Below are 26,114 nucleotides of genomic sequence, written 5' to 3'. Positions count from 1 at the left end.
ATGTAGTTTGCAGTGTAGGACTCTGTATATTTGGAGCAGACATTTTGATAGAACCTAAAGAACAAAAGAAACCATTTTTTTTAGATATAAACATGATACATTATGTGTATATTAAAAAAAAAACTGTAAATGCTTCCATCGACAGCAAACTATACCATTAAACTATACAATACGAAATAAAAAAAGCTTTTACATAGGAAGTGTATAAACGGATGGACAATGAGGTGAATTACAAATGTCATATGCCATGCTTGTTCCCCAGTTGTTAATTCGCTGATTTGGAATACAAGTACAGCACATGCTCATAAAAAGTAATGCATGTTAAACATAACCTTGGTCTGTCATTTTATTTTTTGCACAAAAGGTTTAATCACATTAAAACACCACCTAGTTTAATGGCAACAACCTATCAGTCCCTGAGTTTGTGTCGTAACATGAGTTTTCAGCAAAATGCTTTTGCTTATTCATGAGCATTAGAAATTATATTTCTAATGGGACATCTAGTTCTAAAGTAGTAAACAACTTTACCTGTTTAATCCTAAAGTAGCAAGCATTTTATTGCTCATAATTTATAAAGACAATAACTAATTACATCCTGCCATAACATGACCACAAGTAAACTAGTTATTTGAAAACTTCCTTGGTGAATAACTTAAAATCACTTAAATTATGGTCTGGCACGGATTCAGACTGCTCTAATGGGTTGTGCTGTTGCTCTTTTAGGCTCTGAGCTCCAGAGATATTGGCTGCATCATATACCTATTTTACCACGATCTCAAAGCTTCATTGGCTGCCTCTGTCCACATACATAAGTCAATGCGAGTCAATATCATCCGTAAATACCTAATAATATATGTATATATTTTTAAATGCAAATATGAATTACAGATAAGTAATATTGTTTATCTCTGTAGCTTTTTATTGCGTTATGACGTTTTGGACAATAGATTCCTCATTTTCTAATGATATTCGTGTCATTATGTTGTTTTGATATGGTTCAAGAATCACAGTTTTGTGACACACAGACACACAGTTTGCTTCAAGCTTCAGCAAATCTGACTTTTTAAATTTAATCTCTTGAAACCAACAGAAATTTTCAGAAGCATTTACGTTACCATGGCAGCAGCATATTACAGCGCCTGCTTTTGAATTACATGGGAAAGCATTCCCTGAGACAGGATTTTCCATGATTAAGGAATAATTTTTTGGAAAGTATTTGACCTAGCAGTCCTAGGAATTATGTCTATTGCTGCAGTCAGTAGGTTTCTCAGGTGACAGATTAAACAAAGTGGATTGGTGCATTTCAATCAATTCAAATTGTAGAAAATATCTAGCTATCTATCTTGCAGACTATAGCAGCTATTTGGTGAGGTTATATCAAAGCTGATACTGTGCTGTATCCACAAATGAATAATGAATAATGGATGTTATACTTTGTGGTATTACATTAGTTAACATTCAATGTGTATGGAAAGAGAAAAAATTGCAAGGAAGTATATGAGGAGGCATTGCAAGGAAAGTATATGAATGACGTGGCACAAGAAGGTGAGAACGGCTGATTGTAAAAAAGGAAGAGGTCTTGACAGAAAACTCTATAGAGCTTTGCACTTTGCGGTATTTCAGTATTTCCTGGTTACAGACAAACAAATGCATTTGTGTCATTAAGAGGATGTATTTTATTTTGGTTGCTGTATGACGAGTTTCTGTTTTGGCCGCCATAGTCTACGGAAATTTAATTGTCAGAACATAATAATGAAGTGACTCAGTGGCCATTGTAATTATTAGTGGGGTAGCTTTATCGCAAGGTAGTTTGAGGAGTATTGCATTAGCTTCTGAAAAGTTTTGGGATGAATTATAGTCAAGTACTATCAGCCAATGCCTGCACTTGATTTCCATAGAGACTGGTACAAATTAGGCCATAATTAAGCCATTGTATACTATATAATTATGACTTGTTTTAACCCCAAGTCTTAGACTAACGTTTATAAAAGTATGACAGTGCCCTCTAGTGGGCAAAGTATATGAAGCATTTTTAAATGGAACCCATTGGTTCGCTAATAAAACCCCATAAAATAAAATATTTTTTTTTGTTACTAATCTTTTTTGGGTGTTCTTTTCTCATTTGTGCCCTTCCTTCTTGTGCTTTCATTTCATTCCTAGACCTGTTGTTTGTAGCCAAACGCTAACAGCCTCATATTTAAGATGGCCATATTGATCACAATGCATTTACTTTATTGACCACCCACCAGCACATATAAAGTTGTGCCCTGCAGCAGGTAGGATATACATCCCACATACTACACGGCAGTACTATGTATGTGCTGGTCAGCAGAACATGTAATGTATAAGTCCTGCCTATGGCATCGTAACCTCTCTTTTCACTCTAGGTACTTGTCTCGTATAGTGTCTTTTTGGCTACTCAAAAGCCATCTGTATTCTATATGACGTTGGGCAGTAATAATAAAGGTCTCTCCAGAATCCTTAAATGTATGCAATCAGGTGCATGGAACCATAGGAACAGCCATAATTGTTTAATAGAACTCCGTAATTGTGCTTGCATATAAAAGATGGCTTTACTTTTCATGTTCTAGCAATTGGCACATACAATTTACACCATGACAGGAAACAACTGTGATAAAAGAATGCAGTTTTTTTGCTCCTTGTTGACATTTTAAATAATCAGTTTCCAATGAACTTTTTTTTTAGGCTGGGGGTTTTTTTTAGCTGCACAAGAAATTTTAAACAGATTGGGTGATCTTTTTACCTTTTCTTTTTTACTCTGTTTTAAATTTTTTGTGGATTAACCAGATATAAATAAGGTCATGTGAGGTCATGTCTAAGCACCAAGTAACGGTAAATCCATTGACTACCGTAAATTGGTCACAGCCACTTTAGTACAAACATATCAATTCTGTGGATTAGGCACCTGGTGACATTGCATTAGATTCCTTATTGTTGGGGGTTTATTCACTAAAGACAGCATTAACAGGTCAGTTGTCGGTTCAGCTTCTTGACTTAACTATACATTATGAAGGGCCAACCCCAATGAGCCTCTACTGCAAAAGAGCTTGGCTGTCACGGTATAATGTATAGTTAAATGAGTGAGATTTCTTCAGTTTCCTTACTCATTAAATTATACATTATATAGGGCCAGCTGAGATCCTCTTGCTGGCAAACCCAGTCAGTGCTGGTCCTTGATAAGGAATAGTGAAGTAAGAGTTAAAACCACAACTCTTTTGCAAACTCCTTTTAGAGAATAGACCAATTTGTGCATAGTTATTTTATTTTGCAGTTTGATGGGAAGCACTGTAACGTATTCTTTTTCATGTTTGCTTTTTCGTGTGTTGCATGGTTTATCTTCATCTGACACAATTTCTAACCTCTTGATGAAAGCACTTCAAAACTTGTTTTACCAGATTTGCTCGATTATAAGATGACCCTGATTATAAGACGACCCCCCAAAATCTGAATATTAATTTAGGAAAAAAAGAAAAAAACCTGAATATAAGACGACCCTATAGGAAAAAAGTTTTACCAGTAAATGTTAATTCATGTAAACTATGTAAACAGTTTTTTTTAATAAAAGCTATGATTGAGAAAAATATTTTGTTTTTATTTCCTTTTATTTTCCAACTTAACTGCCCCAGAAATGCCTTATACCCCCTATATGCCACTGTGCACCATGACATGCCTTTTATCCCTCTAAATGCCACTGTGCCCCGTGATATGCCTTCTGACCCCCTATGTGCCACTCTGCCTCCAGAAATGCCTGCAGGGGATCTGGATCTTAGTCTCATAGTCAGACCTATTTGAGGTCTGATTATAAGACGACCCCGATTATAAGACGAGGGGTATTTTTCGGAGCATTTGCTCTGAAAAAAAACTCTTCTTATAATCTAGCAAATACGGTATTATTCTATATGCAAGTTTATTGCGTTGTCTACTTCCCTTTAACACATAAGAAATAATTTCTCCTAAGGCCCTCTCTTCAATTGTCACTGACAGAACAGTGCCCCCAATGCTAAATTCTGCCTTTGTGATTTTTACACCAAGTGCATTATTTATCAACATTAAACTGCAGCTGCCACACACTTATATAACGTTATAATAATTTATTGCGTTACTTAGGCCAGGGGTTGACAAATTTGGTTTGGATCTAGGAGCCAGCCCAAAAATTTAGGAGCCAGTTTTTTTTTTCTGATCATGTTTTTATTTTCATATATTTAAAGTTTTTGTCATAGCTCACTTCTAACATGATGTTCCATCATCGTAAGTTCCCTTAATATAAAATATTATATGAATCGTAATTGAGAAGCATGTCTCATGATAAAAATATCTCAAAAAATATATGTAAGAAATAATAGAAAAAATATTGATCAATAAATACATTATTTGGCAAATGTATATTAATAATGATCCATTGAATAAAAAAATAAATTAGTGAAAACATAATCCATTTAAAAAGCTGACAAATTAATACTAATTAATAATACATTTTGAACAAATCAAGTTAATAATTAATAACTATTAAATTGCTAAATAAATTGTATCTAACAAATACACTGTAGGATCATACAGTAACAGACACACATGATAAAAGCATCACATTTTCAAATGAGAGAGCTCAGTACCTGCTGTAATGGCTTTTTAAAGCTAAATTAACGACTAATACTTTGTTAAAGCACCTTTTGATTTTATTACAGAAATCAGTCTTTTTCGGTAGGAGTCTATTAGCATGGCACATCTTAACGTGGCAATATATGCCCACTCTTCTTTGCAAAAGTGCTCCAAATCTGTCAGATTGCGAGGACATCTCCTGTGCACAGCCCTCTTCAGATCACCCCACAGATGTTCAATTGGATTCAGGTCTGGGCTCTGGCTGGGCCATTCCAAAATGTTAATCTTCTTCTGGTGAAGCCATGCTTTTGTGGATTTGTATCTGAGCTTCGGGTCGTTGTCGTGCTGAAGGTGAATTTCATCTTCAGTTTCCTAAAGGACGCCTGAAGGTTTTGTGTCAAAATTGCCTGGTATTTGAAACTGTTCATAATTCCCTCCTCCCTGACTAAGGCCCTTGTTCCAGCTGAAGAAAAACAGCCCCAAAGCATGATGCTGCCACCACCATGCTTCACTGTGGGTATGGTGTTCTTTGGGTGATGTGCAGTGTTGTTTTTGCACCAAACATAACTTTTGGAATTATGGCCAAAAAGTTCAACCTTGGTTTCATCAGACCATAACACATTTTCCCACGTACTTTTGGGGGACCTGATGTTTGTTTTTTCAAACTTCACCCGGGCTTGGATGTTTTTCTTTGAAAGAAAAGGATTCCGTCTTGCCACCCTACCACATTGTTGTAGCACACAGCCATAACTTTCCAGAAATTCCTGCAGTTCCTTTAACCCCTTAAGGACCAGGCTGTTTTTTTACCTTTTGTTCCCTTTGGGACTGAGGCTGTTTTAACATTTTTGCGGTGCTCGTGTTTAGATGTAATTTTCTCCTCTCACATTTAGGGTACCCACACAAGTTATATAGTGGTTTTTTTTCAGGACAATAAGGTACCATTTTGGATCATATTAACAAATTTCCCATAAAAAAATAATAAAATATGATGAAAAATTAAAAAAACCAACACATTTTCTGACGTTTACCCAAAAAATCTGTTACTCATCCAAAAAAGCTAATGAAAAAACCTACTAAATAGATTCTACTATTTGTCCTGAGTTTAGAAATACCCAATGTTTTTTTGCTTTTTTCTGCAAGTTATTGGACAATAAGTACAAGTAGCGTTTTGCTATTTTAACCCCTTAACATCCATTGACGGGTCATATATGCCACTCTGCCCCCCAAATATGCCACTCTGCCCCCCAAATATGCCTTATACCAGGACTCGACGAATCCCATGTCGCCATGGTGACTGAGAATTTTGTCCTGGCGCCTAGGTCAGGGGTTTCCAACGTGCGACCTGCCGGACTTCAATGTGTGGCCCGCGTGAGCAAGGCCAGACTTCCCAGACGGCTGAGTGGCAGTGCCTCAGTGAGGCTCTTCGTCCCACCCCTTTCAAGACTTGACGCTCAAGGGGGCGGAGTCACAGAAGAGTTCCTCGTGACGGGGAGAGGATCGTCACGGAGGAGGAGAGCGGGAAAAAAGAAAAGCCAAAATGTAAGTATTACAAAATGTAAAAAAATAGGGGTTTGAGGAAAGTGAACATATATTTAAGGGAGGGGGGGAGGTATTCCCTTGGGACATCATTAATTTTTGTCGTTGAAAATTAAACTTTGTTAATTTAAAAAAAAATCATGGCTCCTAACTTTTTAGCTGGCTCCTAGATTCAAAACAAATTTGTCAAGCCCTGCCTTATACCCTCCTATATGCCACTCTGCCCCATGATATGCCTTTTGACCCCCTATATGCCACTCTGCCTCCAGAAATACCTTATACCCATATATGCCACTCTATGACGCCTGTGCTCTATCATAGAAGCCCCAGCAGAAGTGCCAGCAGCAGCGGGGTTGTCTGCATCCATCGTGCAGACGTTCGCTGGCTGCCAGAGAGGAGAATTCCCCACAGCACTGCCTCGCTATCAAAGCATTTCAGCGACACCATTGAAGCTTAGGAGGCGATCAATAGCCAACTTCAGACATTATTGTTGTGAGGAGGTCACAGGGGAGCTGAAACAACACAGACCTTTCTGTAATAAAGTATGTGTGATCATGCTGTACTGCTCTGATTTAGGGGTGTACCACCACAGTAGAGACACAAGTTGGCTTGGCGCCTTCTGTTCTCGAGAAGGGCGTGGAAAGGGCGGCATGTTCCCATTTGAGTGACGATGACTTCTTCCAGGGTGCCCTACCCAAGATAGCTCATCCTCGAGCATTTTGGATAGGCCCAGGCGAAATTGGTGCAATAAAGCGGGTTCGTTCCACTCTGTTTCCACTGGAACCGTCAGAATTCCGCAGTGTAGTCCTCTACCGGCCGTCACCTTTGTCTCAGGGCTCGCAAAGCGGCTTCTTCTGTGGCCGCTCTAGGAGGGTCATCATACAGTGTGTCCATGGCCCGGCGAAAAGCTTGCAGGTGGCTAGAGCTGGTTGGTTCACTTGTAGGAGGTGATGTGCCCATGTCACAGGACCTCCGGTCAACACGGAGATGGCTGCACGGACCTGTACGAAGTTGGTGGCGTATGTTCTGGGTTTGAGAGCAGTCAGTTATGAAGGACTGGTACTGGCCTCCATCAAATCGTTCTGGTAGTTTGACGTGGGACTCTGGTGCAGCGACCGCTCCCTCATCTGGAAGACCCGGTTGGGGTATTGGAAGAAGAGGAGGAACCCCCATTGGAGGGCCTGCTAGCAGCACTTGTACTTGGGTCTGTAACTGGTGTTGCTGGTCCTGTACTCCCTGGAAGGTCTGCATCAATGTAACGAGTTGCTGGGTTAATGCTTGAATGGCAGGCTCTATGGTGTGGCTTATTCTGTTATTCTGTCGGGCTCTAGCAGGACTAGTTGGGAGCGTAGAGCAGGGTGGCCCAGCAGGAGGGTAGGAACAAAAGTCCAAGAGGCAAATCCGAATCAGGGCAGGCAGCGAAGGTGCAACAACGGGAGTTGAGCCGGGTCCGCACAAGAGAGAAACAGGAAGTCCAGAGAAAAATGCTGAGGTCAGGTGTTGGGAGGTCAATCAAATAGCAAGGGCAGAATACGCAAAGGAACGGGTCAGAGCAGTGCTAAGGAAACTAGAAAGCTCAATAAATAAGAGAATTAAGGGTGTGCAGGGTTTTTATAATCCACAGGTAAAGCCCCTCCCACTGACTCCCAGGTGTTTCTGCCCTCACCTGTGAGGTTATGAAATCCTCCTAAGGGATTACCAGCCTCTTTCTCCGCCTCCCCCATCTCCACCAATGAGATGGGGTCCACAGAGGCCAGGACACTCCCTCCTGCTGATGACGCAGCCTGCCCTGCACTGCAGCATGTCGGTTGCTGCAGGCGGCCGTGATGGAGTGACGTCACGCTGCGAGGCGGTTCCTGCGGGCGGCCATAATGGAGTGGTGGCCATGATGGCATGGCGGTGCCCCATGCGGCTGATGACGGCGTGGGGATGACTGCGGGAACATGGGGACGCAGCCCACCCCGTGACGGAGCTTGGCGTGCAGTGGAGAAGGACCAGGGGCCTGACAGCTAGTGATTTATTTTGTCCACCCATTCCATCCAACTTGTCCTGTCTGAGCATGCTTAAACATATGCCAAGCATGCTGTGTTTTTGGTAGGAGACTATTCATTTTACAATGTGACTGGATGCATACATGTAAGGATTAAAGGCAAAGCTAATTGCATAGCAGTGCTGTTGTGTAGGCACTATAGAATACCATTTGACTGCAATATATATTGTCTTACAGTGAATTAGACTAAGTTTCTAGTGTTGACGTTTCAAATATTGATTATTTGTTTGAAAGCTTAGTTATCAAAGCATATCTTAAAGTCAAATTTGTAGCTACTGGAAAATAGTGGTAAACCTATAGGCAGACAAGCAATATTTGCTACTGCATTTTAGTATTAATGGACACATAGAATGGTAAGTTCTTCTATCACTTTATCCCTCGAAGACCTCATCAATAAGCACCAGGAGATATAATACCTAGATTAGTATTTATGGTATCTTAGCATATGGTATCTAAGCAGGAGTCTCTAGCATTGTACACAGGATGCCATTCTTACAAGTTTATTCAGTACACATTCAGCACGACATTTTAACTCCCTGACATCACTATGATTATGAAAGATGTCAATGAGAGGAAATGTTCATATTTCTTGCTATAAGCTATAAGAATCCAATATGCAAGTCCCTAAATGAATGAAAAGTTACTATCTTTTATCTGAGTGCTGCAAGCAATAAAAATTGGTTCCAGGTCCCAATGAAAGACTTGATAAATACACAATGTACTGCCAGTTGACAACAGATGAACACAATGGGATATCCAGGTAAAAACTTTATTGCAGTCCATAGACCAAAATAAAAGTATCGAACTACAACTCTGACTGGGAAATTAAATGCAAATGAAGTATAGAAGAGCACTGACAGGACCCAGACTGCATGTTGAGTGGTGGCAGTGATGACACATAAGATGGTTCTAGCATTATTTTTTTAGGTATTGCAGCACTGAATATAAAGCACAAAGGAGAGTATAGACTCGAGACTTCCTCGGCTTTCAGGCTACTTAGGTGTATAGTTTTCTGGTGACCTTACTGCTTATGTCAGAAGGTCTATGATTCCAAGTAAGGATCACTTCTTCCTGCGGGAATGCTCACAGTCCTTGTGCTTTAAGCATCACCCTCTTTCCTACTCATCAGCCGCAAATGAGCTAGTGTGTTTCTGGCTTGCATTACCAAGGTTTTTTTGGTTATTTGAACCAGTCATTTGGCAGCACTGTATCCACTGCCATCTGTTGTTGATGACGAGACTATTTACCTTCTGCTACTTGCTGGGCTCCTACTTGTGTCCTGCTGCACTCCACAACTTGTTTTCAGTGTTTCTCTTGGGTTCTTGGTTTGCTGGCAACTTTCCTCTAGTTCCACCCACCTAACATCTTTCTTAACTGAATTTTTACATAGTTACATAGTAAATAAGGTTGACCATTACGTTCAATGCTTCTACCTAACCTTCCTACTCTTGATCCAAAAGAAAGCAAAAAAACCCCAATTAAGCTAGTTCGAATTATGCCATCAAGGGGAAGAATTCCTTCTTGGCTCCAAAAGGCAATCGTATTTCTCCTTGGATCAAGAAGCTCTAAAATAGTAATGTTATTCTACTTATAGCACTGTATGTCATGCCTTTCTAAAAAAATATCCAGACCCCTTTTGAAGGTGTCTAATGTATTTGATAACACCATCCTTGGAAGTGAATTTATTGTCCTTACTGTAAAAACAAAAAATTGTAATAGGGGAGTTTAGTTATCTCTGCAGTTGTAAACTCTGGTCACTGTAGGTGTTTGCTTGCAGTGGCAGAGAAGGGTTTGACTTCTTTTTTTCCCTTTATTTTTTTTATTTTTGTCACACTTGGAGGAATTACATAAGATTTAAAAATGCTTTGTACAATGAATCTAATGTATAATTATACCAAAGAAATTACTAAAAATGTATTTTACCAATTTAGTCTTATTCAGGGTAAGCTTAGCCCTTGCAGGTAAAATATGGCAAAGATGTTCCTTATTTAAAGTTATTATTTTAGCGGGGCAAAGTATCATGCGAACTTTCTTGCCCACCCCCATTTCATATCTATGTTTGAATCACTTTCTATCTACTTTAAATATTCAGTGTGTTCCTACATTTGTCTGTTAGGCTCCCAAATTCAAATGATTTCCTCCATTAATGGCATATTGAAAAGAAATGGATAAGAGATGTACTTTTATATAATAGGCTGCAGATGTAACTTTATTTTATGTATGTGTAAAATTTCTCTTTTAAAGCAGCAAAAATATGGAAGACCAAGTGAAGTGTACAATGAAGTGTGAGTCCAAACCACTACAAAATTTTACAATTCCCAAGATTAAAAGATCTTCTGGTAAAGGTTAGTATTGAGGCTCTGATCTTATTCTTGTTTCTGGAAAAGTGTAACTATGTTGAGGAGTGGGAAAGAACCGTCTTAGCTCGATTATAAGACGACCCTGATTATAAGACGACCCCCCAAAATCTAAATATTAATTTAGGAAAAAAACAAAAAGCCTGAATATAAGACTACCCTATAGGAAAAAAAGTTTTACCAGTAAATATTAATTCATGTAAACAATTTGTTCATATTTAATAAAAGCTATGATTGAGAAAAATATATATTTTTTATTTCCTTTTATTTGCCAACCTGCCCCCCCAGTTATGCACATCTGCCCCCAGGGTTGCCACTCTGCCCCCAGAAATGCCTTATACCCCCTATTTGCCAGTCTGCCCCATGATGTGCCTTTTAACCCTCTATATGCCACTCTGCCTCCAGAAATGTCTTATACCCTCCTATATGCCACTCTGCCCCATGATATGCCTTTTAACCCCCCTATATGCCAGAGTGGCATAAAGGGGGTTAAAAGGCATATCATGGGGCAGAGTGGCATATAGGGGGTTAAAAGGCATTTCTGGAGGTATATATATATAACTGCTAACAGCAATCACACTCCTATCAAGCCAAGGCAGCCAGTACATGCTGGAACCTGGGGATGCTAGGAGTGTGAGTACAGCCTCCCTATGCCATGCTACCACCACCACCCCCCTTACACATCCATGCTATCACACACACACTCATTCACAAACATTTAAATACTCATTCATTCCATTTATCACACATACTTGCTCAAAAACCCTCCCCCACCCCCTTACCTGAACTGCAGATCTCTCACTCTAAGACTTCTGCAGGGGCCCGGCTGTGCGAGCAACTTCTCTGGCCCCGCCCCCAGAGGAAGGAGGGTGGGAGGCAGAGTTATGTGACACTCTTCTAGCTTCCTGTTCTCTTGCCGCTGGTAGAAGAGAAGCTGCTCGCGACCAAAGCACCGGTAAGCAGCCTGGCGGAGGTCTGATTAGAAGACGACCTTGATTAGAAGACGAGGGGTATTTTTCAGAGCATTTGCTCTGAAAAAAACCTCGTCTTATAATCGAGCAAATACGGTAAGTTAATTCTGGGTTGCTGTGGTCATTCCTCACACAGTCCTAGTGGCGAGTGCCATAATTTTCCAGATTATCTACTTTTATTAATTTATGCAAGCTTTCATCCAACTTTTGAGAGGAGATAATATTTTGAGATACTTAAGGTTTATTGAGTAGATAGCATTCAGTAGTATCACCTAAGCACATGCATTTAAAAATGTGGTTAAATGAAAAATAGGTAGAACAAAATTAGAACAATAGAAATATACATGTCTTTTTTAACATTAATATTCAAATAAATATGAAAGTGTTCTAGATTTAAGTAATATCAATGAAAAAGTGGTTTTCACCAAAAAGTCTGTTTAAATGATGATTTTTTTTGTGTGTTTCATATATAATATTATATATTATTAACCTGATAACCCCATTCTGTTTTGTAGCATGCCTTGTTTGTTGTATGTCTAGCAGGAGGGAATACAGTGACATTCAGAATATATTGACTGAAGCAAGGCTAAATGTAGCAGACGAAGTAAACAATTCTTATAAATATGGCGATGCCAAGATGGTCATCAATTCAGATTTGGAGAAAAGTTTTTTGCAAAAAAGGTAATATATGAAATAATTATATATATATATAATATATATATATATAATATATATATATACACACATACCATAAGAGAATGTTTTAGATTTCTAAACAGGGTGAAACATATTACGTAAAAGTGGGGAATACCCAATTCAGAGGCACAGCAGGAATAAACTGCCCAAAACAAAATCATAAAAATAAAGCCTAGCAATTGTTGGCTTACTTCACTGCCAGGTCAAGCTAAGCCAGTCTGTGGAAACTTACTTCAGACAGGGCACACAGGTTCAGGTTGGTAGTGCCATACTTGGCTCAGTGATCTTCTTCAGGGTCTCTCCTTTCCCTGGGAACACAGGGGAATTTACTCTCCCTTAATCTGCTCCTGGATGGAATTTCCTGTAAATGTTCACTTTCTGCACATGATCCAAGCTTTATGAGGATCCTGGACTATATCATGCAGGCTGGAAAGCCCTCGATCAGGGCACAAAACAGGAACACGGCGGAAGCCCACAGGCAGGGCACTGGAAACACGACAGGGAGCTGGACACAGAGCAGAAAACCCTCAGCACATGTGGTCAGGCAAGCCAGATCAGAATCAGAAGATCACAGGAACAAGCAGTATCACAGGAAACTATGTCAGAGCAAGCTGGGTCAATACCAGGAGATCACGATTAAGAGCCATATCCGGAGCCGAGAGCAAGGTCAGGACAAGCTGGGTCTAAACAGGTGGAAACCAACAGAACACTACTAGCAGTTGCATAGGTCCAGAAGACAGATTGGCTGTATGTGTATAAAGCCCCTGCTGTTAATCTGCAATGCCTGGAATGATGGAATCAACAAGTATTTAAATAGGAAGGTTGCATCCAGGTAAGCAGATGCAGCTGGTCTGGTCATTAGCATACAAGGTACTCTTGATCTGACTCTCGGTCTGTGATCTCTACAGGCTGTAACAGACATGGAACTTGAATGAACAGAGTCCAGGTGTTATACACTGTCACAGAGCTGAATAGTCCAACCGAATACCTCCGCTGACTTGTGCTCCCTTAGCCTGGGACAACATACTCCTTCCCCAGTTTCCCAGTCACTAGCCGAGACTCAGTGTAGGGTATAAACAAAATGAAGACTGCTTTATTTTTCACACACATGGCTGGATATAGCCAGCAAAGTACACATTAACAAAAATCAAGATATTGGGATACAATGGGTACACAACTGCCTCCCAGAGACAACAGGGTCAGTAAAGGTATTAACAATATAATGGGCTCCTAACCTCCACTATCTATTACTGGTCTCTAATATTTAGGAAATATGGTAAAAATAAGTAGAAACTGACCCCCTGTACCTACACACAGAAGTCTTTATAAAGCCAGGGCCCATAGTCGGTAGGGAGGAGCCTGGCTCTCAGGCTTCTCCAGTGGCCCCAGTGAGGGTTTGGTCACATACACTTACCTGTTATTCATTCCCACACTGCACTTCCTTCCAAGATCAGGACTTCTCTACTGACAAAAGGAAACTGGAAGTGATGTATCACACGGTCACCATGTTTTTGGTATCTTCTATGGGTGCCGCCATTTCTTTGGTGGGTTTTTCTTAATCTCCCGCTTGGTGCCAAGTTTGACTACTTAAACCCCTGGCTTTTAACCAACAGCACCCAACTGTTGTACTAGTGAGCATTATCTTTGGTTTTGGTGTTCTCTCGTTGTTAGCTTGTTTTCTGACCCTGCTTGACCGCTATCTGCCACGACCTTGGCTTTGTTGTGACTTTGTCTCAGCCTTTCCCTTTGGTACCTCGCCTTGGATTTTGATCCACGATCTTGGACTTGTTCTTGAGTCTGGCCTGGCTCCTATATTTCGCTCCTGATTTCTCTTTGTTCCTATTTACTCCCGTGTGGTCAGTCCGTACGCCTTCTATCACGCTAGTGGTTTTGGTGAAGTGTTCTGGGTTGGTGCAGCAAAGTTCTGGCAGCCATGAAGTGCTCTGGGGCTGAACGTACAGAGGAAAAGTGGCGGTCATCGGTAAAAACCCCATCTGGGCACTGACCCAACTCCGCATAGAGGGTCCTTTAGGACTTGGACTTGCTTTGATAAATAAATAAAAACAATAAATAGAATTTGCAAATATATGTTTTATATTCACAAATTCTATTTATTGTTTTTTTTTATTCATTTATTTTACAACCAATACCAAAATAAAACGGAAGATTTTATATTGAGAACACCATCCCCTCTCTTCTATTTAGTGTCTACCATTATAAGCCTGGAGGTACCTGGAGGTTCAGGGTATATATTCTGAGGAGCTTTTACTACCTTCTCCTTTGTGAGTGCATTTAACACCTGGGGAAGGAATACCTGTCTGGACTGTATTGCACTATTGGTTCTGCCTGTGTTTTTCTTTTTAAGACATACGACTCATTGAGCCTGAAATACATGTGTATAACAGGGTCTTTTTGATTTTTATTGGATTTTGCGCACTTTATCACTTTTGGAAGTTTGCTGTGTATTGTCTTATTGTATGTGGAAGGGGGAATCACATTGATAAGGTGCAGTTGGTATTGTGGGTAGGCGCAGGAAAGGTCACTTTCCTGCTAACTGAGGCCTGTAGAGTCTGAGATGTACCTTGTGGTGCATTTGCAAGGATGTTAAATCCTGGGAAGACTGGCCACTGTCTTGAATGTTTTCCACCTTTTAATAATTTCTCACTGTATAATGATGTACATTAAATTGTTAGGAAATTACTGTATAACCCTTCCCAGATTGATGGGCAACAACAATTGCTTCTCTAAGATCATTGCTGATGTCTTTTCTCCTTGGCATTGTGTTAAGACACATTTGAATGCTTCATACTAGCAAAATGTTAAAACTTTGTCTTTTATCACACTTGTTGATGATGAATTAATCAACGGCATTTGGTTAGCAGCACCTGTCTGCTATTTAGCATCTTAATATCCCGAAAAAGTGGTCACAAATACCTCTAATTACCAGGTACAGTGCCAAGTGTTGGATTGAGTGGTGTAAAGCACACCGCCACTCGACTCTGGAGCAGTGGAAAAGTGTTCTGTGGCGTGATGAATTACGCTTCTATGTATGGCAGGTCTGGGTTTACCTGTCTGACTGCATTGTTCCAATTGTGAAGTTTAAAAGAGGAGACATAATGGTATAGGGCTGTTTTTCAGGGGTTGGGCTAGGTAGTGAAGGGAAATTGTAATGCTTCAGCATGACTAGACATTTTGGACAATATTATGCTTCAGACTTTGTGGGAACGGTTTGGGGAGGGCCCTTTTCTATTCCAGCATGACTGTGCCCTAGTGCACAAAGCAAGGTCCATAAAGGTATGGTTGGATGAGCTTGGGGTGAAAGAACTTGACTGACCTGCACAGAACCCTGACCTCAACACCTTTGGGATGAATTGGGATGGAGGTTGTGAGCTAGGTGGACACCAGGCAAAAAATCCCACAGAAACACTCCATAATCTTGTAGAAGTCTATGTAGTTAGAATGCAATTTCAAAAAAAGGAAGCAGGCTGTGCTAGAACTAGTATTTAAAATAGAGACCTAATGTTGGATGTCACTGTAGCATAGTGTTTGGGTCTGGGGATCATGAATCAGTGTGATTTAATATAAAGACAGAGGCTGAGTTGCACTGCACTGAAACTAAGATTTAAGAAGGCTGATTTATGATTTCTGTACAATTGCAAGATATGTAGGGGTGTCTTTGATGACCTGGACATCTTTAAATGGAGTCCTGAAAGAACTGAAATACTTAAGAGAAGTTCTACTAAAGGCAGCAAAATATTGCATCAAACTTGTTAATAAGAATAAAAGAAAAGGGAAACCACAGGTTGCATTTCGGAACTATAAGCAGACTCAGAATGAGGAAAACTAGAGCAAATGTAAAGCTAAGCTTAAGTAGGCAAAGCCCATTATTAGATATGACAAAGCACACAAAACAGAACCACTAGAACCTTATTCATTTTAATAATGAGTGCTGGATAACCTAATTTGGTCAGATTGACTTCCAATATACCAGGTATGAGGGTTGACTCTTGCCTGTCACTGAAAAACAACCCTCTTGCCTTCGACACTGGTGGATAGACATGAAAGCAGCTGCTGGGTAACTGAGTGGCCTGGTCAGATAACAGCTTTCTGAATCCAATAACTTAGAAGGTCAGTAGTAGGAGGTAGTGGCAAAAGCTATGCATGGAACGGTCTTGGACTTTCCAGCACAACAATGACCAGAATCACAAGGCCAAGTTGACCCTCCAGTGGTAACAGCAGAAAAAGGTGAAGGTTCTGGAGTGGCCATCACAGTCTTCTGACCTTAATATCATCAAGCCGCTCTGGGGAGATCTCAGAACGTTCGCTTGATGTAAGACGACCAAAGACTTTGCATGACCTGGAGGCATTCTGCCATGCAAATGGGCAGCTATACCACATGCGAGAAGTATCGAGCCCAACTGACTGCTGCTATGCATGGGAGCAAGGGATTGGATTGCATCAGTTTTGTGCTTCATGTCCCTCCAGTTTAAAAAAATATTTTTAAGGCCCAACTTGCCATTAACACTTGAGTAACAGGGTGTGGTCAGTATGCACTCTGTGGTGTCCTTGATGACTTACATTCAACGTCTCTGCTCCTCTATCAACCTTCTGGCCAGCTTTTCAACCGCCACATATAATCTATTGACCAGAAAGACCTCATTCACAACAGTGTCAATCACAACCATAACCATCAATGAGACCCATCAATGTTTTGGCTACTTTTATCAGTCATTTATTTATATGTACCCTCCTACACACTTTGCACTTTACCTCAACAAAGAGTGCCGAAATGGGATATAATGATGCCAAAACCGCTTGTAATCGTGACAAAGCATGGTGAGTGAATCTTCACGAAATAGAGATTTCGCGATTGGTTTTGTTTGTTTCAGTATGAGTTGTATATGTGTATGAGTTTCATATATTTTCATTAAAAAGAAATTTATTACAAATGTGAATGCACATAACTAGTGTTTAGTATAAAAGAATAGGAGGAAGAAAACAGCTATTTGATAGACATTTGGCATTGGAAACACTAAAGAAGTTTTTCATTTTTAATTTCCTTTATTTTTAATACTGTTATTCATACTAAATGTTGCACTATACTTATAAAATAGTTTTAAAAGAAAGCCCTATTTGTCCTCGAGAAAACAATATAATGGGTACACTAAAACACGAAAAGGTGGATCGTGGAGGAACAAAGTTGGGATAATTGGGGTCTGGTCTTTAGGGTACAAAGTACAGTTGATCATGAAGTGGTTAAGCATTGGACCCCCAAAAATTAGTGGTTATTTATATTCTCCTAGTTACTCTGTAACACTATTATCATAAGGGGTTAACGCAGAGACTAATCTAATAGCAGGCAAAATATACGAACTCTAAAGCATTTCTTTTAATCAGCTTATTTGAAAATGTGCATAAAATATATATACCCAACCCCAAATTGATTTACTCTTGACAAGCTAGGCAACTATAGGGGAGGGTGCACTGCAGTTTCAGCTTAGTTTAGTACCAGACTAGAATAAATGTACATTATATAGTAAATCATTATTTAGATATAGGGTACTGACAGGGGCGTAACTAGAAACCTCAGGGCCCCGGTGCGAGAATCTGTTAAGGGCCCTCCACCCCCAACCCATCTATCCCTTTCTCACTATCTACCCTCTCCCTCCCTACCCCCCCTTCTCACGATCTCCCCTCTCCCTCCCTACCCCCCTTCTCACAATGTCCCCTCTTCCTCCCTAACCCCCTTCTGACAATCTCCCCTCTCCCTCCCTAACCCACCTTCTCACAATCTCCCCTCTCCCTCCCTAACCCACCTTCTCACAATCTCCCCTCTCCCTCCCTAACCCCTTCTCGCAATCTCCCCTCTCCCTCCCTACCCCCCTTCTCGCAATCTACCCTCTCCCTCCCTACCCCCTTTTCACAATCTCCCATCTCCCTCCCTAACCCACCTTCTCACAGTCTCCCCTCTCCCTCCCTAACCCACCTTCTCACGATCTACCCTCTCCCTCCCTACCCCCCCTTCTCACGATCTACCTACCCCCCCCTTTGTAGGTCACTTACCTTCAACTCCTGTGTTGGGAGCGTGAGGCGTTTGTCTCGGGTGCCGGCGCTTCACTGCTGACGTCATATGCCGGCGCTCAGCGTGAAGCGCCGGCACCCGAGACAAATGCCTCACGCTCCCAACACTGCACTCTGGGCAGCGCTGAGGCAGGCGGCGACGGCAGCGGCGGGGAGCAGAGGCATCCTGGATTTCTGTCAGTCAGGGGGGCCCAAGAGTTGCCGAGCATTCGTTTTCAGCAATTGCTCGGCACCCCTTGGGCCCCCCTGACTGGCAGAACTCCAAGGCCCGGTCGCAGTCGCGACCCCGGTAGTTCCGCCACCGGGTACTGAGCTAGCGCTTCTCTTCCCCTGGTTCCTCAGTTGCTCATGGAGCCTGTGGTGGGAGGTTTCCTATAGGTGTTGTACACTTTTCATTTTTAATCATCCCCTTATACATGCTTAGCTTGTCAAGGGTATATCAGTATAGGGTTTTATTAGTATGTTGTATGCAGCGATTTTAGACCTGACAGTTCCAGAACTATAGCTTTTTTATGTCTAAAAAAAAAAAAAAAAAGCTTTATCTTGTACTATAGTAAATAGCTGCTCCGGTATTAACCTTAGGTAATTAGTACCTCATTATTAGATTTAACTGTTCGCCCTGTATGGAACAATACTTTCAGCATAGTGTCAACAACATTAAGTCATTTTACTTTATATATCTCTTTCCAGGTCAGAGATGCGTGAACTTGGAAGGCACGGAAGAGAGTTAGAAGTAAACTTCTGCTTCTTAGTACTGCCTTACAATTCTGCCATAGATATATGTCAGCAAGGCTTAAAGGTGAACAATACACCCTCAAAACACCTAGGCAACCCTCTCATGGGGGTATATCTGTTCAGGCACATTGATGTTGCATTGGCTTCTTCTAAACAAAAGAATGATAAGTCAGACACTGTTTTAGTGTTCAAGGTATGTATAATTTTTTATTGAACACCATCCTGAACATTTGTTATACATTAAAAAACTCCACGTGTTCAGTTAGTAATGACCACAAAACAGAATCCAGTGATGTCTTCCTCATAATATCAAATACATATTTGTTATAATATTCAGTATTCAAACACATAAACCACTTTGTTTCAGCATTCTTTGTATTTCATGAGTGACTAATGACGATGATCAATTAGCAGATTTGTAAATAGCACAAATGGGCTATTCATATGGTTCAACAAAATATTATTAAATTCTTAATGTTTCTTGAAAGCAATGTAGAAGAAACACGTAAATCATTTATATTGAATACACTTTCATTGTTAAAAGATTATAATACATTTCTTTTCTGTCCAAGGTCCTGTTTGGTAAAGTAAAAAAAGTCCAGCCAAATGTGACTTTAAACAAGCCAGCTCTGGATCCATCCCCAAACTCTGACAGCCACATGTCAAAAAAGGCACCAGCATTGAATGATCCCTTTGATGAACAAGTTGCCAATTCGTTGGTATGTCATTTTTTTTTTCTTTGCCACATACTCAAGGCATTTCTAGCTTGCTAGGCTAAAAAAGGAAATTGTTTTGTTATTACTGTTTTGTGGAGGTATGTGTGGCCATTTTTTCTAAAAATAGTGGCACTACATGATTCTACCAGATAGCATATAATTTACTCTCAGGTTGCATTCAAAATGTATGTGATGTACCACATTTGGTAGTGATATCAATGTGTGTCAATCAATGTAGAAATCAAGCAAGCCTTTTTTGAAGTACAGTATGTACTCTGGTCCATTGGATCTCATTTATTTAATCAATGCTTTTATGAAGGCACATTGTTACACAACTGTGAACTGTAGACAGCATAGCAAATGCATGTTCAGTTCCTAAAATTTAGCTTATTCTATTAAACCTAGGAAGCCAACTAAGGTCCAAGCGATTGCTATTGCCTCACAAGCTGCTTATGCTTCATATTGGCAACACCACCATACATGTAAACTCCATATTCCCATTGCTGAAAGTCCTTCTATTTACAGTTGTGTGAAAAAGAAAGTATGTCTTCTTTGAATTCTATAGCTTTACATATCAGGACATAATAACAATCACCTGTTCCTTAGCAGGTGTAAATTAGGTAAATATAACTTAATAAGAACACATCACATACTACACCATGCCATGACTTACTCAAAAACATAACGTCAAAATGATTGTTATTATGTCCTGATGTAAAACAAAAACAAAGAGGGGGTACTTTCTTTTTCACACAACTGTTCATCCAAGATTTTCCATCTTGGAAGAGAGGTAATTTAGCATAGGCCCTGCATTGGGTTTATTTGTTAAGGTCATCTTTATTTTGCCTAAGCTGTGTCTAGTGTCTGAGTTAGTGTCTATTTTGTTATTTGCTTGATGGCCGTTTTCATAGGGGTATCACTGCCCTTTAGGACTCTTGTATTGAATGTTAATGTGTTGTTTATGGACTCTTATTTTGTATAGCAACACAGAGATATTTTTACTGTTACCCTTCATGTTTTTTCTTTTTTTTCAAAACTTGCATGTTATACATTTTTGGTACAAGATCCAGCTAAACAAAAGTGAAAACCCCTTGATTTTCTCTTTCTGGCCTGTACCCTGTTGTGTTGTTCTGGGAATACGTGATTATTTCAATCTCCGAGTGATTACTGTAGATTGAAATATGTATAGATTGCCTAACTATTGCTGATGTGAGAATGACTTATGGTCCACAAAAACGTTTGTGCCATACAAAATGAAAACAAAAGCAGGCAAATACTACATATTTATATTTTTTAACCATTAGTGTTTAAGATTGTTTGTTTCTTGTGTTTATGAGATTGACACAAAATATTTTGCAAATATTTTACAGGTTTATTTGTATGAATATGATACAAACTTTAAAGCAGTTGAGAAACCTCGGCATTGCCTACCATATGTGTTGTTACCAGTAAAATTTCTAGGACTGCCAGTGACTGGCAAATCATTGACACCATTTAAAGTTAATCAGAAGCTCTTCTCTGCTGGTAAGATTGTCGTATCTAAGCTGTACACATTAACTAATTAAAGTAATGTGAATAAATAAGTGAAAGGAAAACAAATTATTCCAGATTTGCAATAGTCTGATAAAATGTATGTCTTTTTTAGACATTATATGTAGTGTAACCACTTGTTTTGAGTATGTTTGCTAGTGCATTTTGGTTGCTCTGCTTGTCAGTCTTCATAACCCATGCTGTTCCCATGTTGTTTGGGATTCATACATTCAGCTGTACTGTCCAGAGGCTAAAAAAACAGGTTACCTGACAAATCCCTTAGTAGGTCCATGGTTCTGGATTCTTTTTTTTAATTATTTTTGAACTATACCTATGGCTTCATTTTATGAAAACTGGCATTTAGATATGATACACTGACTTACATACTTGACTGGTAAAAAACTATTTTATATATTGTGATCCTGCACCCACACAGGGTACCATGTCCTTACAAACAGCATGGTCCTCTAGGGTATTAAAAGGCACAGTCTTGGTGAATTAATATTAAGCCACAGTTTATTGTATATCCACATCAGCAGTCAGTAACAGAAGCATACATCCCAAAATCCCTACATAAAATTCTAGCTTATCTGAGCTCTAACTAACATAGATTTCCCTTACTAATCAGGGTCTAAACCAAATAAAATGCAGGCCTCACCAACCTTTTAGACTGCCATTTTGTTGCATAGCAATCCATGGTGCTTCCAGACCTCAAACAAAACTCCCCTCTTCTGTCCATCACCCAAGGTTTTATTGCAGTCACTGCAGTTAACTACTTGCAGCTGACCAGTGCTTTGGAGCACCAGCCCGCCCTACTATCCGTATGCTCCACCCCAGGGGCCCAGTGACAACACCCTGCACCTTATCACAATATATTATCATCATTATTATTTTTTAGTTTAATAGACCAAAGCATACAAATCTACTAGCTATCAAGGAAATGGGAACATACTTAAAATATCATGTGGGTCTAGTGTGAAGCTGCTCATGCAGTTTTCTTTTTCTGTTAATTTTATTTCCAAGCATGCAGCACTGGTTGTTATTTTGTAATATCTATTTTATATAGAGATCAAGAAGATATAATATAATATATTATATAATATAATATAATCAATGCCTATTTAAAAGTTCCACCACCACCCACAAAAAAACCCCAGACATTAACATAACTGTTTTTAACATAGCTTAAGAAATTTCAATAAGGTATGAATACAACCATTCAAACTAAAATGCAGCAAAGGTCTAACCAGGCCAAGGGTCAGTTCATGAAGCTTGTGTGCAAGCAAAAACTTCTACCTTCTTCAAACATATTAGGTACCTATGGTCATCTGGAAGGATGCCGTGAGGATCACCCACTGAGTCATGTTCTTGCCCATAGTAACAAGCCATGTCTGAACCAGGCATCTAACTCAAGCCTACAACCAGGCGCCCCCAACTTCACCAAGCAACATGTATCACAGTGCCACCTTTGCCCCAAATAGCATGTGAATGTCATCTTTGCTCCTAACCAGCTTATCGGTGCTATCCTAACCCCCAAACATCCGTCCTGGGCCATATTTACCCCCAGATTGTCAGTGCCCCCAAACAGCTTATCTGTGCCATCATTACCCTCAAACAGCTGGTCTGTGCCATCATTGCTCTCAAGCAGCTTGTCTATGCCATTATTGCCCCCAAACAGCTTGTCTGTGCCTTATTTGCCATTTACCCCCTCCAACATACATTCTAGCACACATACGTCAACACACTTTAACAAATTAACACATGCTCATAACACAAACACTCATACTTAGTAACACACACATACACTAATTTTAACACACACTCCTTCTCACACCACTTACACATACATGCTCACGCACACACATATCTACACATACATGCTCACATATACACTGTTAGACAGTCATGCTCACCTACACTTAAATGTAGACATCCATGCACACACACATACATAGACCTTCATACTCACACACACGTATACACAGACTCCTGTGCTCACCCACACACTTTTATACATAGACATCTGTGTTCACCCACACTTATACATATGTGCTTGGATGACGTCATGCGCAGGAGCGGGGTGGCCACGAGCGTCAAGTTTAAATACCGGCACTGAGTATTACTCAGTGCTCAGTTATCGTGCCGTCTAGACAAGAAATGTCTGACCTCTATGATTGCCAACAAGGGTTTGGCCACCAAGTACTAAGTCATGTTTTTCAAAGGGGCAAATACTTATTGTGAATCAGTTTTGCGAATCAGTTTATAACTTATTTGAAATGCGTTATTCTGGATTTTTGGTTGTTATTCAGTCTCTCACCTACCGTTAAAATTATAGATTGATCATGTCTTTGTCAGTGGGCAAACCTACAAAATCAGCAGGGGTCAAACATTTTTTTCCCTTCACTGTATACACTCATGCATAGACATTTATGCTCACCTACACTTAAACATGACGTGCATGCTCACACATTTATACATAGACATATGTGCTCACCCACACTTATACATAGACATCTATGCTCACATAAACATGGACCTTCATACTCACACACATCTGTGCCCAAAGATACTTATACATGACATCAGTGCCCAAATACACTTACAGTATACAAAAAACAAAAACTGTCTGCGCTTCTCACCCTAATAAAGTTGGCAACAAATATATAAACATAATATAAATGAGAGGTTTTGGTTATATGAATTGGCCAAAGCATAATTAAGCTCACCCACCACATCAAGGCACACTCTCAATAAGGTAAGAACCTACTCTCACCTCTTACATAGTGGGCACACAAAGCAGTTTATACCGCTACCAAAACCTTATTAATGTGTTGGGGAGGTGCAATAAAATTTCCCTGTTTGCACTTACAGTATACATAGACATTCGTGCCCACACACATACAAACATACCCCCTCCCTTCCATCCCCACCCACTTACCTCTCACCTCGACTGCAGGTACACTGTGTGGGCAGCCTTCGTTTCACTGCGGCGTTATGTAGCCTGACGCAAAGTGTCTACGATACATTCCTGTCTCCCCATGCCAGTTCAAAATAGTTAGAAAGGGTCCAGTCCAGATCAGAAGGGTCCTCTATGAAACATTTTGAACTAGTAAAAGAAGACAGGGACAAGTGGTTGCATGGGGTCACCTGGGCCCCTAGAGAGACTGACCCCGTTGCAGTTGCAACCCCTGTAGTTAGCCTACTACCTACAACATCACAATGACTTTTCAAAACATTTTCTGTTAATTTATTAAAAAAACAGCATCGAAGTGGCTAACTTGTTTTTTCCTTACATTTTATTAACTAGGCACTATTTTCTTCAGCTAAGCAGAACATTTTACATGTACTTGCTTGTTTAAGGTTCACACAATCTTAATTTTTTTTGTTGTTGCAGAAAAAGATACATTGATTAACTGTACAGTAGCGAAAAGAATAGGCAAAGGGAAAAATGCTACTGTCATTTATGAAAATATACGGGCACCAGTAGTGAAAACCTCACATTTGACCAAGGAAAGCTCTCCCTACCTTGCGATGCAATGCCCACCAAAACAACCAAGACTTTCTAGAACAGAACAATCTTTGGGAAACATGCTACCCAGCACATTTCAAAACATAGTCACTGCTCCTGCAAACCATATGCCTCAGCAGTATGGCACACAAGAACATTACAGTGCTTTTAGTAAATCAGCAGCTGATTTAGAAAGCCTGATTTCTTCAAGTCTTGTGATAACTTCAAAAACTAAAAGAGATCCACGACTACATAAACGAAATGAACCAGACATTTCAAAACCTGATGATCAATGTCTTATTAGTCAAATGACACCTCAATATCTTAAGTCTGCGAACGAATTTTCACATTGCAGTGTCGATGAATTTCATCATAGCTGTGAGGATATCATTGGTAAAACAAAATTCCTTTACCTAAGTTTTGAAGAGAAACGCATTTTTGATCAGCAGTCAAAGAATAAAGGAAAGAAGGTTTCTTCACCTTTGGAACCTTGTGACAGTGACAAAAAGGCTAAAGAACAATATTTCCTGAAAAAATGTAGTGACGAAAGCAGTGACATTATACAGCAAACTTTAATTTGTTCCAAATCCAGCCAAAACAATACAAAAGTATGTTTAGCTGATACAGTTGAATGTTTGCCAATAAATTCATCTTGGGAAGGTGATGTGTCGGGTGCCATTGAAAATACCTCTGGACTTGTGACTAATGCAAAATATGAAGGTATTGATCAAAAACAGAGCGTTGATTGTGATAACCAACAGAAAGGTGAAATAATTTCTTTTGTAAAAAGTGATGTGTACACACATGTTACCAAAGTTACATCACTAGAAATTAGACATAAACACACAGAAACAAGGAAAGGAAACAGCTCAACATCACATGGAGACTATGATGTGAAAAACCCATCTGTAGCGTGTAACAAAAGAACAGATACCTTAATTTCTCCAGAAGAAAAATCTCCAGATATCAATAATTGCAATTCAACCAAAGCCAAGATACTTGGCATAACTGGTGATACAAAGAAGATAGCACATGAACATGAGTCCATAAAAGCACTTTCAAAATATGGTGGATCAGACACAAAAAAGAAAGAAACAAGAGGACAGTACCATTCCAGTGCACACAGAACTGAAAACAATGCTACTCTTGATTGCAATGTAAATGGTAGTTCAGAATGCAGTTTGACAAAAAAAATTGAACGGAATCTGTGCTTGGACAAGTTAAGTATTGATCACAATGAAAGATCTAATAAGATTTCTAAACAAATTAGTACTGACAATAAACAAAGGGATTGCGGCACTTCAAGTAGTTCGAACA

At 39.8% G+C, this 26,114-nt stretch overlaps 1 protein-coding gene across 1 annotated transcript in view; it reads left to right on the top strand.

Annotated features, from left to right (window-relative positions):
- The first annotated feature begins 8,046 nt into the window (after positions 1 to 8,046).
- TEX15 (testis expressed 15, meiosis and synapsis associated) overlaps positions 8,047 to 26,114 on the top strand; it is a 33,197-nt gene continuing 15,129 nt past the window's right edge. Inside the window, exons 1-5 of the mRNA XM_053465257.1 lie at positions 8,047 to 8,165; positions 12,072 to 12,212; positions 12,622 to 12,918; positions 18,999 to 19,236; positions 19,616 to 19,762. Coding sequence (XP_053321232.1) covers positions 8,047 to 8,165; positions 12,072 to 12,212; positions 12,622 to 12,918; positions 18,999 to 19,236; positions 19,616 to 19,762 — 942 coding nt within the window. The remainder of the gene's footprint in view (positions 8,166 to 12,071; positions 12,213 to 12,621; positions 12,919 to 18,998; positions 19,237 to 19,615; positions 19,763 to 26,114) is intronic.

Source organism: Spea bombifrons, chromosome 1 (genome assembly GCF_027358695.1).
Source record: "Spea bombifrons isolate aSpeBom1 chromosome 1, aSpeBom1.2.pri, whole genome shotgun sequence".
In the NCBI taxonomy this organism is placed as follows: Eukaryota; Metazoa; Chordata; class Amphibia; order Anura; family Pelobatidae; genus Spea; species Spea bombifrons.
This window is presented reverse-complemented; position numbering and strand designations above follow the sequence as displayed.